The sequence below is a fragment of the Chenopodium album genome, chromosome 18 (assembly GCF_948465745.1).
Source record: "Chenopodium album chromosome 18, dcCheAlbu1.1, whole genome shotgun sequence".
NCBI classification, from domain to species: Eukaryota; Viridiplantae; Streptophyta; class Magnoliopsida; order Caryophyllales; family Amaranthaceae; genus Chenopodium; species Chenopodium album.
In genome coordinates this window covers 14099561-14115066 of record NC_137851.1, presented here as the reverse complement: position 1 = coordinate 14115066, position 15506 = coordinate 14099561, and the positions used below count along the sequence as shown (strand labels likewise).

Genomic DNA, 15506 nt, shown 5'->3' with positions numbered 1-15506 from the left:
TAAATTTTTTTCTTTGATGCAAGCCTATGTTCTAATATCAGTTTCCTATGTTCTAAAGTTATATAACCTGGAATTTTTTTCTATGTTCTAAATTTTTATTCTATGTCCAAAAATTTTAATCATATGTTCTAAATTTTTTTTCCACTATGTTCTAAATTTTTTCCCTATGTTCTAAATTTTTTTCTTTAATGTAAGCCTATGTTCTAATATCAGTTGCCTATGTTCTAAAGTATATAACCTGAATTTTCTTCCTATGTCCTAAATTTTTATTCTATGTTCTAAAATTTAATCCTATGTTCCAAATTTTGTTTCTTCCATGTTCTAAATCTTTTCTCTATGTTCAAAATTTTTTTCTTTGATGTAAGACTATGTTCTAATTTTTTTTTTTTTTTTGATGTAAACCTATGTTCTAATATCAGTTTCCTATGTTCTAAAGTAATATAACCTGAATTTTTTTTCTATGTTCAAAATTTTTATTCTATGTCCAAAAATTTTAATCCTATGTTCTAATTTTTTTTTTCACCTATGTTCTAATTTTTTTTCTTTTATGTTTTAATTTTTTTTTTCCTTACTCTGTATGTTCTAAAAAAATTTTCTTTGATGTAGGGCTATGTTCTAAATTTTAAGCCTATGTTAGTTCTAATATTTTTTACAATGTTCTAAATCTATTTATCCTATGTTCTATATATTCTGCCTACATTCTAAATTTTTTTCCTATGTTCTATTCATATCTTTTAGACTTTTTCCTATAATCTAAGCCTATTTTCTATTTTTTTTTTTTTTTTACACTATGTTCTAAATTTCTTCAGCCTATGCTTTAAACATTTTGTCTATGTTCTACATTTTTGTCTTATGTTCTAAAGCTATATTCTAAATTAATTTTTTTTGTTTATGTTCTAAAATATAAGTGGGTAGTACATGATGAGTTTTTATCAAGTTATTTATCCAAATAATAAGTTACTATTACAGTAATTCAACTAAGGTAGACATTAGCAGTCAAACAAATGTAATCTTAACTAGCAATTCTGCAATTAGATATGATCTTTTGCCAAAAAACTACGAAGTAGCCAGCAAATACAATTTTTTTTAAGAAAAAAAAATTTTGATTGATAAATCCAAGCAATTTTCTACATGTTTGTGACCTACCTAATCGAACACTTAGATGATAAATGGAACATCAAAAGTTAGGAGTACCAATTTTGTTTTATGATTGCATATTTGCATGTAACAAAACTATACCAACAACATGAATAAAAGATTACAAATTCAATGAATTCAAACAACAAATTCGAAATTAGAACTAACAAAATCAACTAACAAATATATTGAATTAGAACAACGAAATTAATGAATTCGAACATATAATAAACATAAGCAATAAACATAAGCAATGAACATCTAACGAATTCAAAAAAATCGTACCCAAATCTAACGAATTGCGTCAACTAGGCGAAAAATATACTCAAATTGCTCAATTTATATGTTTAGTGCAAGTTTATGAGTATTAATCATTGATTGGGACAAAAAAAATTGAGCGAAATCTGTAATAGAAGCTTGAATTTGGTATGTTAATGGAGGTTTTGAAGAGTGTGTTTGGTTTTAGGAGAGAGAAAGAGAAGCAAATGGGTATAGTAGGAGAGAGAATGTTCTTATTTTTTGATTAAGTAGTAAAGGTTGCGGTTTAATATTTACAAAAGTGTCATTGCTCCTCTTCCTTTAATCGGATCCGTTCAAATCAATCTAATCCTACTGTAGATATTGGTTCTTATATAAGATTGGGTTCTTATATAGAGGAGGGTTCTTACCGGATCCCTCCCCTATATATATATAGAGGAGGGTTCTTATATGGAGGAGGGATCCGGTAAGAACTCCTTCTTATATAAGAATCCTTTCTTATGTAAGAACACCTTATGTTCTAAACTTTATTTTTTCTATGTTCTAATCTGCTTGTTTTATGTTCTAAAGTTTTTTCTATGTTCTAAATTTTTTCTACTTATGTTCCAAATTATTTCTTATGTTCTAATTTTTTTTTTTTTTTTTAATCTTATGTTCTAAATTTGTTCCTATGTTCTATATTATTTTTTCAACTTATGTTATAAATTTTTTCCTATGGTATAAATTATTTTTTCAATTTATGTTCTAAATTTTTTGCTATGTTCTAAATTTTTTTTCTTATGTTCTAAATTTTTTCTGCTTATGTTCTAAATTTTTTTTTGCTTATGTTCTAAATTTTTTTCTTATATTCTAAATTTTTTTTTCTTATGTTCTAAATTTTTTCTGCTTATGTTCTAAAATTTTTCCTATGTTCTAAATTTTTTTCTTTCTTTGTTCTAAACATGAAATCCTCAAAATTACAGAAATGTCATTACTAAAGGATCATTTTAGATGGTTAGATCAAAACTAATAAAGGGCTAAGATTGATTCTTATATAAGATTGAGTTCTTATATAGAGGAGGGTTCTTACATGAGCCTCTCTCTCTCTCTCTCTCTCTCTCTCTCTCTCTCTATATATATATATATATATATATATATATATATATATATATATATATATATATATATATATATATATATATATATATATATATATATATATATATATATATATATATATATATATATATATATATATATATATATATATATATATACATATACACACACACACGTTGTTGGATTAATATCTAGGGTTATTATTTTTTTTTCATAATTTTGACTAATATAATTGTATGTATAGTATTCAAGAATAGAGGAGTGTGACGAATGGAGTTTTTTTATTTTAAAAAATAATCAATTTATTAATAAAAAGTTATAGGACATTAACAAATGAAAATCTAAATTTAACAAATACAGAAAAAAGAAAATCAAATAAATTTCCCTTCATTAAAGACGTCACTATCATTGAATAGACTTTTCGGATAAACGGTCTAACGATTCTTTGTACCTAAAATAATAAGCTTCATCTGATTCATTTGAATGTATTTGAAAATTTGACAACCTTTATGATCCCGCATGATTATTTACCAACAAATCAATTATTGTTAATAAGCCTTACCCACAATAAATCCCTACGAGAAACAAACAATTACACTAACAACCAACAAGTCCACCATAGGGGATTACTACATATATACTTCATGTATAGATTTATTGAAATTACAAAGAAAATGGGTTGAAAATAGACCAATTTCTAAAGAAATTATACTAATTCGAGCTTAATTGCCAAAATATATAATATTAAACCCTAGAGCATAAGAGGAGGTGAGGGATAGAGAAAGCGGGTGTTTTTTGAAATAATATTTATTTCTAATTTTTTTTTTTTTTTACATTAGCATAACACAAACAAATTACAAAGAAAAAGAAAAGCTAATTAAACTATTGCGACTATCATTCGCAAGAGATGTGCCCTTTGCACATGTTCCCTGTCGACCTTGAGAATATTTTAGCATTGAAACCCAACCTGTACTACCTTCTTAAGTTCATGCGTGCTTAGTCTTGAAGTTTCTTATCTCATTTATGTCCTCCTTTCGTAATAAAGTGACCAAATTGATGGAGTCAGGATATAAAAGGACCTTTGAGAAGCCCATTATATTGCACCATTTCAAGGCCTCAAGACACGCTTGAGCCTCCGCATGCATGCAAGCTAAGGCTGAGGTTGCTAGCCCAAAGCCAGTTCCCGCATCAAAGAAGTTCTCTCATGAGCCATCGATCTGTAGAGTACAATTTGACAAGCTCGTACTGGGACTGAAAATAAATTTCTCCTTCCCAATGTGTACTCGGCAGAAACTTGGCGGTTTTAGTATTTGTTTGTCTAAAATATTTAAAATTCCTAAAGAAGGCAAGTCCAACTTTTTTTAAATCCCGTAGAGTTTGTAAGGCTTCTTCAATATTCCTATTCAAAGTACTAGTTCGACCATTGTCTCTCCTGAATAGTAATTGGTTTTCTTGTCACCCATAGGCCCCGCATTGTAGCAATAAAGGTATTTATTATTGTATAACGAATTCCATCCTGGCTATAAAAATGCAAGATATAAGTTTGAATTCATTTTTTTAGAGAGATAGAAATGGAGTAATTGATTGTAAGGCTATTGGTTACGTTGGCATTCCTCCACGCAAAACTAGACAAATTACATCATCTAAAGATGTGTTACGAATCCTCATTCTCTAATCCACGTACAACAATCAAATGATGCATTCATTTGCATTCCTCTTTGAACGAGTTTCTTTTTCTTAGGGATAGCATCATAAAAGAGTTTCCACATGAACATACTCCATTTTGGGGAATATTCAATCTCCATATGATTTTTTTAAAAAATCATAAGTTTCCCATACTTTTAAGTTACTGTGTAAATGATTTTTTAGCCCAATGAATACCCTTTTCTCCACGTGTAGCCCACAAAAATCTTAGTCTAACTTGTTCATTGAAGCTATTGGCAGCTTGAGTGATTTCATACCATGAGATGAGATACCCATTATAATAGAGTTTATAAGTACCAATTTTGCAGATTGTGATAACCTGCACGTAGTCCAAGAAAGGATTTTTGATATTGTCCTTCTCTATGTAGAAATTGAAAATTTTCAACTTCTTTCCCAAAATATCAATTGGATTCCCCAAATGTGTTTCCATAGTTTGCATATTAGGAGTACGGAGAATATCCTTAAACTCACTTACTAGATCTTGGAGAAACCATAAGCTTTTAGCTAGGACCTTAATTAAAAATGTCCAATCTACACGCTTACAAGCTTTTGACATATCAACTTTGATAGTACCAAGTCAGTGATCGAGAATTTTTTCGTATTTATAAAGTGAATAAGCTCTTGTGATAATTAGACATTATCTTTCATAGCTGCCAAATGAGTCTAGAATATTTAGTTTGACAAAGGGAATAATATATTGATGATTGATGTATTTTTGTGAAAACTAATTTACCAAGGAAAAAAAAAAAAAAAAAAAAAAAAAAAAAAAAAAAAAAAAAAACCCTTACATATTAGAAAAATGATACATATAAAACCTTAAGGGTTACATATAAAGAATTAAAAGTGAAATAATAAATAAACAAAACATGTATTACACCATTTGAATTGTGATTTTGTCATACCTTCCTAAATTAATACAGTAAGAAATATCAATTGTAGAATGTAGTAAGCTATGTATGTTTAATTCACAACATTTTTACTAATCTGATCTAATTGCTTAATGTTTCCGATCTAATAGTAATCTGATTGGATTGTGTGATTGACTAAACTTGACCTCATAGGCACTTACTATGCTAATGTGTACTCCCTCCGTCCCTTAATTATATGCCTATATATCTCTCTATTATATGAGTAATAAATGAAAAAAAAAAATTAGACATATAATTAAGGGATAAAGGGAGTAATATGTAATTTTCATAATTTTTCATTACGAAATTAACGATATTCAGTGATAAAAGAAACATAAATAAAGTGATAGTCTAATATGAACTTGTTTTTTCTAATTTGATTACGTAGCCTTAAATGCTTATCAGTGTCCCTAAGATAGTATAATACCAATACTTAGCATTTCTCTTTATTTTATACTCCCTCCATCCCTAAAATTTCAACCCTTTTGGGTTGATTTTGCGGTTATTAAGAAAGTTAAATAAAAAGAAATAAAAACATATTGAAAAGATAAATTTACATGGGGCTTGTAAAAAAGTAAAGAGATAAAGTATTAAAAATACATGAAAAAACAAAATTTTATATGGGAAAGTTAATTTTGCACAAATATTGTTGTAAATTGGTGGATATTTTAATGCAAATAAATCGACCATTTTAAGACTAAAATTAGACCAAAAGGGTCGAAATTTTGGAGACGATGGGAGTTAATTTTGTTAAAAGAAAAAGCACAAGAGTCTTACAATTAATGTGCACCCTTCTTGTTTTAGAGTTTGTGTTATCATTAACTAATTGGAGAGAGAAATTCCAATGGTACATTTAAGAAGACAGACAATAGTTTAAATTATAAGTGTGTCAGCGATGTTTGTGCAAAGAAGACAATCATCAAACAACTACTCTTAAGTCTTTGACTGGTAGATTCCTGGTGTTGTATGGAATAAAAGGAAAAAAACACATCATTTCCAAGACTAAATTTTACCATAATCAGGCAATGCAAATGCAATTAATTTAAGGAACTAAGAATGATAATATGAAATTTCCCTCCTTTTTTATCATCAAAACCATTAAACTAGATAAACATCATAGCAAGAGCGAGGGCGCATGTATAAATACAGATCACATATCTTCTCTTCCTCCTACTAAGGGCAACCATAGAAATCCATTTGAATTATAATTTAAGGAAAAAAGAAAAAAAAAAAAAAAGAAACAAAAAAAAAAAGCAGAAAACCCAGAAGTTCTCGACTTTTATCTTGATTTTTCCACCTTTTTTTTCTAAGCTGAATGTAAGAAAATCATATCCTGATAGATACACGGTTAAGTAAAACAACCTTCCCTGCAAGACTTTGGCTGTACCAAATCCTTCTGAATAACCCCCACAAATCTGTCTATCCCTTTTGTTCCTCTCCTCTCCTGTCTCGTCTTTTTCTTTTTCTTTCTCTTCCTCTGTGCATTAATCTGCAGTCATAGGTTGCGTAATGCAGCACCTGAAACGCGCCTTACGAACAGTTGTCATGATCTCGGTCTCTGCATGCTCGAGCATCTTCACCACATCTGAGAAGGGCGGCCTCACATCGGGATTGGGGTCCCAACAACGGGTCATGATCTCAGCAAGAACAGGCAAGCAGTCAGCTGGGATAATTGGGCGGACACCCTTGTTGACCACGGCAAATGCTGCCTGAACAGCAGTCATATTCTGGAATGGGAGCATACCCGTAATCAGCTCCCAAAGGACAATTCCAAAACTGTACACGTCAACCTTCTGTGTGTAAGGCCTATGCTGGATCATTTCACTGCATAAGGAAAATAATTGTGCAGTCAAGAAGATCTCCATGCAAAGCAGAAAAGAATAGATGTCAAGCACAGCAAGTGAACATACCTAACCTAAGGCCACAGACAGATGAAACACACAAGTGACAGAGAAATATAAACAACCTATCACACCTTCTCAACAGTCAACACAACAGAGGAAGCTTTCAGTAAATAACAAAGCAAAGAGTTACTCAACTAGTGAAACTTTTCCTACATACTACAATGAGTACAATCCTCAATCAACTTTACTATTTAGCCAGCTTACCTAGGCTGAGAAATGCACAACAGTCGTGAAGTAAGCATAGTTCTTGTACGAGTGATTGGAGCTAATAACTGTTCTTGATGTCCTATAGCCAACATAAATCTGTAACTAAATAGAATCTATGTCGCACCAATCTACCAACTCCCTAACCCCTTCAGAAATTAGAATTGTAATTATCCTCTATTCCTCTGCAACTACAACTATACAGCTCCAATTTTAAAATGATGCATCAGCCAACCCACAAATAATAAATCGCATGACACGAGCTTATATAGAGCAGCGCGTTGAACACCAAGCATAAAACTATAAAAGTTAAATTTGAGATATCATTCAAGTAAACTAATTTCATAAACATAATCGTTCAAAGTCAATATCACAGCAGTGTCTTGGGCTACAATTCCATCAGAAGGCTCAAAAGCCACCCAATGGAAAGCTAGGTCATACCTACTGAGTAAAAAAGTACAGATGAGTGTTCTAATAGGACCAAGAAAATGGAGCTGTTCTTACAAATGGAATGATAGTTAATTTTTTTTAAAAAAATATTGCTCAAAGAACCCAAAGCATGCTCCTTGCTATTCCAAACAAACCAAATTCCACATTAAAGTTAAGAGTTAAATTCAAAAGTATCTTAAAGAAGAAGATAACCAAAGTCATTTTAGTTAGGCTGACACATGTACCATGATGGATTCCACTAGAAATCTTTAATGTTGAATGCAGTAAGTTGCTTCTAGTAATAGAAAATATCAGTTGAGTGTAGGCTAGAAAGCTCTTCCTAGAAGCCACCACTTATGGTGTACAAGTTATCTATTGGAAAATTAATCATCCTCCCCACTTGATGCAATACTCATAAAAGATAGAAACAAAGCCACCTTATAGGTTATCTATTGGATCATAAACCCTCATCCTTCTCCCTTTATGAATGCACATAAAAGACAGAAATAAAGACAGCTTGCAGAACAATCGGACAACCATAAATCGACAAATCATAGTAGAATTGAGTCGGTTTCAAAACAAATAATTGATAAAAGCAAGTCTAGTTGGGGGAGGGGGGAGGAATACCTGGTATGAAATAGGATTTCAAAGGATATCTAAAATATGGAGGCAAAGTAATGTTGGGGATTAGAGTTAATTAAGCAGATAAGCAAGATAATTGAATAGAGCACATAAGTATATAATAGCTTAAAAGGAAAGAAATACAGCAATTAACAAGAGCAAGGAATCTTACGGAGCCATCCAGCGGTATGTTCCAGTCTCTGGAGTCATTCCTTCAGTCTGAACCTCAATCCTAGCAACTCCAAAGTCCGCAATTTTTATGGATTTATCAGCAAAAATCAACAGATTGTCAGACTTCAAATCCCTGTGGATCAGTCCAAGCCGGTGGACATACTCCATTCCTCTAGCCACATCCAAAGCCTGCTTAACAGCTAATTTCAAAGGCACTGATCTGTTATGCCTCTTCGTCAAGAATTGTCTAACGGAACCACCCTTTGCATACTCAGTAACAATACACCAGACCATGGGTTTTCGGCAAGCTCCAATGAACCGAACAATATTTGGATGCTTCAATGTAGCAAGCATCATAACCTCTTGCTGAAATTGTTGCTCCATCAGCTGGGCCCTATCTTGATCATTCTCTGGCCTCTCCAAAATTTTTATAGCAACCTCCTCGCCTTCATAAGTGCCCCTGTAAAGCTTCCCAAAAGCTCCCTGTGCAAATGCATCGCCCATGTTAAGCTTCCTCAAGTCGATGGTCCACTCCTCAAAATTCTCGAGGCCCTCAGTTGGATAATTAGGATCCATAAGAGCTTGAGCAAGCGCATCATCACTTAAAGCATGGGTTACCCTTCCTCGATGATTATTGCTTCCAGCAACCGAATAATTATCTTTAACACGCTTCAATCCTTGATGACCCAACATACGAGTGTGCGAATCATTAGAACCCACACTGCTATTATCAACAGACATTGCTACAGATCCCCCACCATTACTCGCTGCCAAGCTCGCGTAACTGTCAATCGACATGTTGGAATTCTCACCAACACCAAGCTTGTAGAAGTCATAAAATTTGTTGTCATTGTTGTTAATGCCTATGATCCCGGTAAACTTCGAAGCCTCCAACATCTTGTTCCCCCAATCAGAGAAGCAAGCTCTGAATCTATCTAATTCCTCAGCATCAGCACGCCAAATCTAAAACACCCCCAGCCGGAGCCCTGAATAAAAAGCATCCACAACAATTATCAATCAGAATCAATATCGAAACGAATAATTACAAGTAAACGGTAACAAGTTCTATGATTTCTAGCCAAAACCATAAACCACAAAAACCTATACAAATTGAATGAATTAATCACAACTTAAATTACACACCAAAATGAATAAATGTACAATCAACCCGGAAAACCGCCTCGAATCAACTAAAAATCAACCTAATCAGCTAACAAATCAACAAAATTAGATCAATCAAACACCAGAAAACGAAAATGAGCAAAATTTCACAAGATAGAATTCCACTCCAATCATCAAATTTCATGTAGAAGGAAAGAATCATTACATAATCTTCTACAACAGGTAATAACAACCATAAATAATCAATCACATTTCTCAAAACAAAAAAAGGGTAAAAACAGTATTAATTAACCTACTAAAAATCAAAACCCTAGTTACTCACCCAGTTTCCCTTCACTTCCATCTCCCCCAAAAGACAACAACACCCAACTCAATACCCTTTTTCCACCACCATAACCAAACAATCATAAACCCTCAAAAACCAAAACAAATTCAAGCAAAAAAACCCCCAAACTTTTCCGATGACAAAAATTCAACAAACACCCAGAAAACGCGTGAATTCCAGGTTACAGTTACAAAAACAAAAATTAATCAAAAAAAAAACCCAATTCAAACACAAAATTAGAACAATCAAAAACCCAAACAAAAACACTAAAAACAAGAAGAAAATTCCATGATCTGAACCTCAAAATTGACCAAAAACGCGTCGATCGAACCAAAATTTTGACCAGCTGACTTACGCCGATTTCAAAGCTTAAACTAAAAATCAAACGATTGAACCATAAGAGATCAAGCTGAAGGTCGAGGAGAGAGAAGATCGTGATAGTAGTCAAGCAAGAGAAGACCCAGAAAGAGGAGAGAGAAAGTAGAGAGAGAAAATGAGGAGAGAGAAAGTAGAGAGAAGATGAATGAATGAAGAAAAAAAAAGGGAATTACAGTCTCTTTTTGTTCTAGTAGCATAGTAGTAGTAGCTTGTCTTTTTTTAATTTTTATTTATTTTTTTATTTGGCGTGTTTAACTGATTAACTAGAAGTATTTTGGCTGTGAGAAATGGGAGTGTGAAGGACAAATGAAAGAGTGACATGTGGAGGGTTGTGTGGGGTTAGATGAGATTGTGACCGTTGATTTAAAGTTGGTGATTATGATTTGATGATGTTGTTGGTGAGTCTGCGGTCTTCCTCGGGAAAAAGATATTGCCGTTCTTTTTGGCGTTTTTTTTTTATTATTATTTTTTTATTATTGTAATTGTAATAATATAAATATAAATATTTATAAATGATAATAATAGAATTAATATGTAAGGGAAGACATAACACACGTAAGCGTGTGGCTTTTGTTTTTTTTACAAGACGAATAATTTGCTTGCTATCAAAATTAGGGTGTAAAAATAGGAGACTAGGTATAGAACAATATGCTCTATCTACCCATTAATTTACCATATATGTGCATAGTAATTGAGTTTTGAAATTCGTGATTCATACCTAAGAGATTATACTAAGTATATTCTTAAGATACGTATTATCTGTAATTTAAAAATAGGTAACTATGTTCAAAGAGAATAGACAGCTTTGTGTATTGTCGGATGTAAAGGACAACTCTGTGTGTCATTTGACAAGATTTGTTTTAATTTCTCTATCTAACTTTGCTCTCGCTCTCTGTGATTTTATTTTTAATTATCTTAGTGCATTACTTCCTCATTCAATATGTGTTGATAGTGAAAATTATTAATGATTATCATATACTTAAGAGACATGTCATTTGCACAAAATCTGAATAGATTATGTTTGAAAGAGATAGAAATTACTTCATATTTTATTATTTGAGCAACCCTAATTTTATCTACTTTGTCCATTTCTTTTTCCATTTTCAATTGAAAATTTTGATGTTCACACACTAATTGCTCAATAATTGTGTTGAGGGTGAAAGGTATAAAAGACTATAATTTATTTTAAAAAAACACGTCATTTATAATTAAGATAGCATATTGCACTTGAAATAAAAGACAGTTACATGTATTGCTCACGTGAATGCAGATATGCCTTCTTTGTCCTACGATATTCCCTTCTTTTAGTAGATTTATCTCAGGTTGCACAACCATCTTCATTCAATACATGTTAAGAGTAATATTTATTAGCATTATTTACTATTAGAGTTTGTCAGTTCTGATTCATTTGTCTTCTGTTAAAAATTGTCAGTTATAAGATTATCTGTTCTCTATTAGAGTTTATCGGTTAAGATTTGATTTCATCATTAGTTTCTTATCAAAGTTTGTTATTTAAGATTTGATTTCATCATTAGCTCTCTGTTATAGTTTGTCAGTTACGAGATGAATTCATCATTAGCTCTCTATTAGAGTTTGTCGGTTATGAGACGAATTCATTTTCTGTTCTCCGTTACAATTTGTCAGTTAAGATTTTATTATTGTTTTCCTTTTAGTTTTGTAATCTAGTGATTGATGATTATTATTGGAAATTAAAGGTGAAATGTGTGCTTGTTAATTAAGTGTTCATATTGTAGATTTTGCTACAATTGCCTAATTTATATTTATAGCATATGTTAATTAGTTTTGTATGTGTAAATAATTTAATTTTTTAATTTATTTTTCTTTTCATCATACTTTGAATGTTACTTTCTTGGCATTATATTCAATGAATTTGCTTTCCAAATTTAATTTAAGATAACAAACAATATGTATGTAATGTAAAGAAAAGACGTGTTCTTGAATTTCCAGTGAGTGGCTGTAGTTTAGGTTATTTACCCTATTCTCCTCCCATTTTCAATGTATTTTTTTTATTTTTACACATAACCTCCTAATTCATTATGTTGTAAACTTAAGAAACACGTATACAATTTAAGAAAAGTGTATTGCTCTTAAAAAGAAAAAAGATGTGTTAAGTATGTAGCCGTGTCTTCACTTCTGCTTTTTCATTTTTTTTTTTAAACTTGCTTCTTCAAATGTGTTAATGGTGAAACTCATTGAAGTTTATACTCGAAACTTAATATCGAGGCACGTAGTATATTTAAAGAAAACATCTTGTGTAAGAATAAAAAAGACAATTTTGTGTGTATTGTTCATGTGATTGTAGTTTGAACTTCTTTGTCTAAATCTCACTACAATTAAGAGGCAATGTATTAAAAGAATAACTTTATCATTTAATACATGCTAGAAATGTGATACCTCATAATTAAGAGGCAAGACTTTTATTGTGTTGGAAAATAGACTAATCTATACTTCTATACTAAGTTTCTAAAAGCACAAACTAATTCGCCACATGTCTACCGATCCTCTCATTTTAACTCTTTACAATCCTTATTACTTCTTGGCCCTTTAGTTCCCACCTCCCCATCTTTCAATAGCTCTTCAATATATGTAACCTTCACTTTAATTCAATAAACTTAATTCTATTAATCTTAATCCTTTTCCTCTTTCTCTCCCTCCAACTTTCAATTTCAATTTAATTGAATTTGATATTTGTTCATTGATCCCTGTCATCTTCCTCTAACACTTCCTCCTAATATAAATTTCTAATAAAAGTTCTTTCATATCACCAAAACTCCAAACAACGAAAAAAAAAGGAAAAATATACTTTAATAATCTCAACTATGGGCGATTTACTTTTAATAACGTCAACTAAAGTTTATTATCTAATAATCCTAACTATTGGGTATGTTTGCCTAGAGTAGTCCCAATAACCGGCAACCTGCTAAAAGAATTTTTTTTTCTTTTTTTTTGGGGTTTTAATAGCCACCTGTCAACACGTGATTGACCCAAAAATGAATTTTTTTTTAAATAAAATAAAAAAATAAAAAAAAAAAAACCCAAAAATTTCTCAGCCACCTTCCTACGTCACCGGAAAATGGCCGGCTACCCCCTTAACCACCAAAAATTAGTCGGTCGGCCCTTTAGCACCCCACCTGACCCACCCCCGACTCCCAGAACCAACTATCCAGCCCACCTCGACCCTAAAACCACCAACAATCTCGCGAAAGCAAGCGCCCTCTCCTCCCCTCGCCGCAAAAATCGCCCCTCCTCCGTTTCCCCACCCTCAAAATCGATCTTTTCGGTGGTGGGAGAAGGGAGGAGGGGCGGTTTTGGTGATGGAGGAAAGGAGAGGGTTTAGTATTGAGGCTCGTGTTGGTGGTTTTTGGGTCTGTGTGGGTGCTTTTGGGGGTCGAGGGTGGGTCAGGTAGGTTGGTAAAGATCCGGCCAGCCGATTTTTGGTGGTTAAGAAGGTGGCCGACCGTTTTCCGGCGGCGTAAGGGGAGGGTGATATTTGTGTTTTATATGTTATTTTATCCCCCGTCCCACGGTCATTTATACGCTTATTGAGCTCTTCGAGCTATTTTTAGCGCTAATGTGCGGTTTCTAGTGTTTTGTAGAGTTGACATTTGTTTTGAAGGAATTTCTAGGATTTGTCGGTTTTTTCTATAGTTTTCCGGCCACTACGGGATATTGGAGCTTGTAGCACATTATGACCGTTGATCGTAGCTCAAGACCGATCGTATCGGTGATTAAGGGCTTGGTTCGTGAAATTGGTCTGAGAAACGGACCAAGAAGAGGTGTTGGGCCTCGTCATTTGAAGCCCAAAAGATTTAGAAGTGGAGATCAAGGACGGCCAAGGCAAAAGCCGGGCCCGATCGGGCGACCATTGGCTTGATCGGGCGGCTGCCCAGAAAGTAGCATTCGAGGAAAAAGGCAGGCCCGATCAGGCGGAGGCCGCCCGATCGGGCGCGAGTAAATTAGGCGATTTAGGAGTTTTGTTTTGGCTAATCTTCAAGCTTAGACTCTTTTTATAATCTTTCCTAGTTACACTTTCATGATTCTCCTTTCTCATACTCAAACTTTAGAGAGCTTTTCAGTTGGTGATTATTGTTAAACTCAAGTTCTTCCCTTTTTAGTGCAATTTCATATTTTCCTTCTTTTGGTATTCCTTCTTCTCTCCTTTATTGTTTATTTTCTTGTTTTAATCTTAATCATGTCTTTTTCATATGCTTTTATTTGTTTAGAATTAATTATGTGTGAGTAGTTTAATTCTAGGGTTCTTGGGGAATCCATAATTAATATGAAGGGATAATTTGTTATTATTGATATTGCACGATAATTTCTTATTGAATTGTTTTAATTCTTTACAATTGGATTATGAATCAAGCAAATGTGATTTGATTGTAAAAGTATAGCAATATTGAATTGATGAATCGAGCAGATGTTAATTTGGTAGTAAAGGATATTTTCAATAAAAACTTAGATTTAGTAAATTGCGAGAGTCTGTTAGATCTATGTTGATTAATAAATTGCGAGAGCCTGTTAATCAGTTATATGTGCAATGTTGATTATTAATTGTCATGTTTTATCCCAAAATATTAATTATTGGTGAACCTGTGACCCTAGGCTTCTTTATTATTGAATTTTCCCTATTCTTAATCTCCGTAGTTTAATTCCCCTTTCATAACAACAATTTTGGTTACTTAATAGTTTAGATTATTTTAATTAATTAGGAATAAATTGACTTGTTTCCCTGTGATTCGACCCTACTTCCCTATCTACTTAGTTAAAGGACTTAGGAATTACTTTTGATTAGGTGATACGACTTTAGCCTATCAAAATTTGGCGTTGTTGCCGGGGAAACAGTTTTATTTTTATTTCTGATTGTTTTATATTTTTTTGTAGTCTAAATTATTTTCTCTCGTCTCAGAGAACGCAAGTTCTTTGAGATAATTTTCTCATATTTGTTTGTTTAGTTCTGTGTTTATGCCCAGGAGTTCTAGATCAGGTTACATTCCATTCGATCCTGAAATGGAATGATCTTTTCATAGGCAGAAGAACCTTTACAGACATATACGATACACTTCTGAAGGTAATCCACCTTTAGAACCCCCATCTGATTCTAGCGTTTCAGAAGTTTCTTCAGAACCTGAATCAGAGATGACGACACCACCACCTCCTCCAGCTCGCAAGCTCAGCGATTATTCGCAACCGTCCCTGACGGATTTTCCACATCTTACTCCTACT

General features: G+C 32.6%; 1 protein-coding gene across 2 annotated transcripts; it reads right to left on the bottom strand.

The window, feature by feature from the left end:
* Positions 1 to 6146: 6146 nt before the first annotated feature.
* On the bottom strand, positions 6147 to 10439 carry LOC145591543 (serine/threonine-protein kinase STY13-like). 2 transcript variants are annotated; one of them, XM_081648030.1, is made up of 3 exons: positions 10181 to 10439; positions 8436 to 9420; positions 6147 to 6929 (listed from the first exon to the last, which is right to left on the bottom strand). In XM_081648030.1, the coding sequence occupies exons 2-3, from the start codon at positions 9329 to 9331 to the stop codon at positions 6590 to 6592; spliced, it is 1236 nt and encodes a 411-aa protein (XP_081504156.1). In that variant the 5' UTR covers positions 9332 to 9420; positions 10181 to 10439; the 3' UTR covers positions 6147 to 6589. The 2 variants fall into 2 exon arrangements, with proteins under 2 accessions (XP_081504156.1, XP_081504157.1); XM_081648031.1 differs by having other exon boundaries at positions 10237 to 10439.
* Positions 10440 to 15506: the final 5067 nt, after the last annotated feature.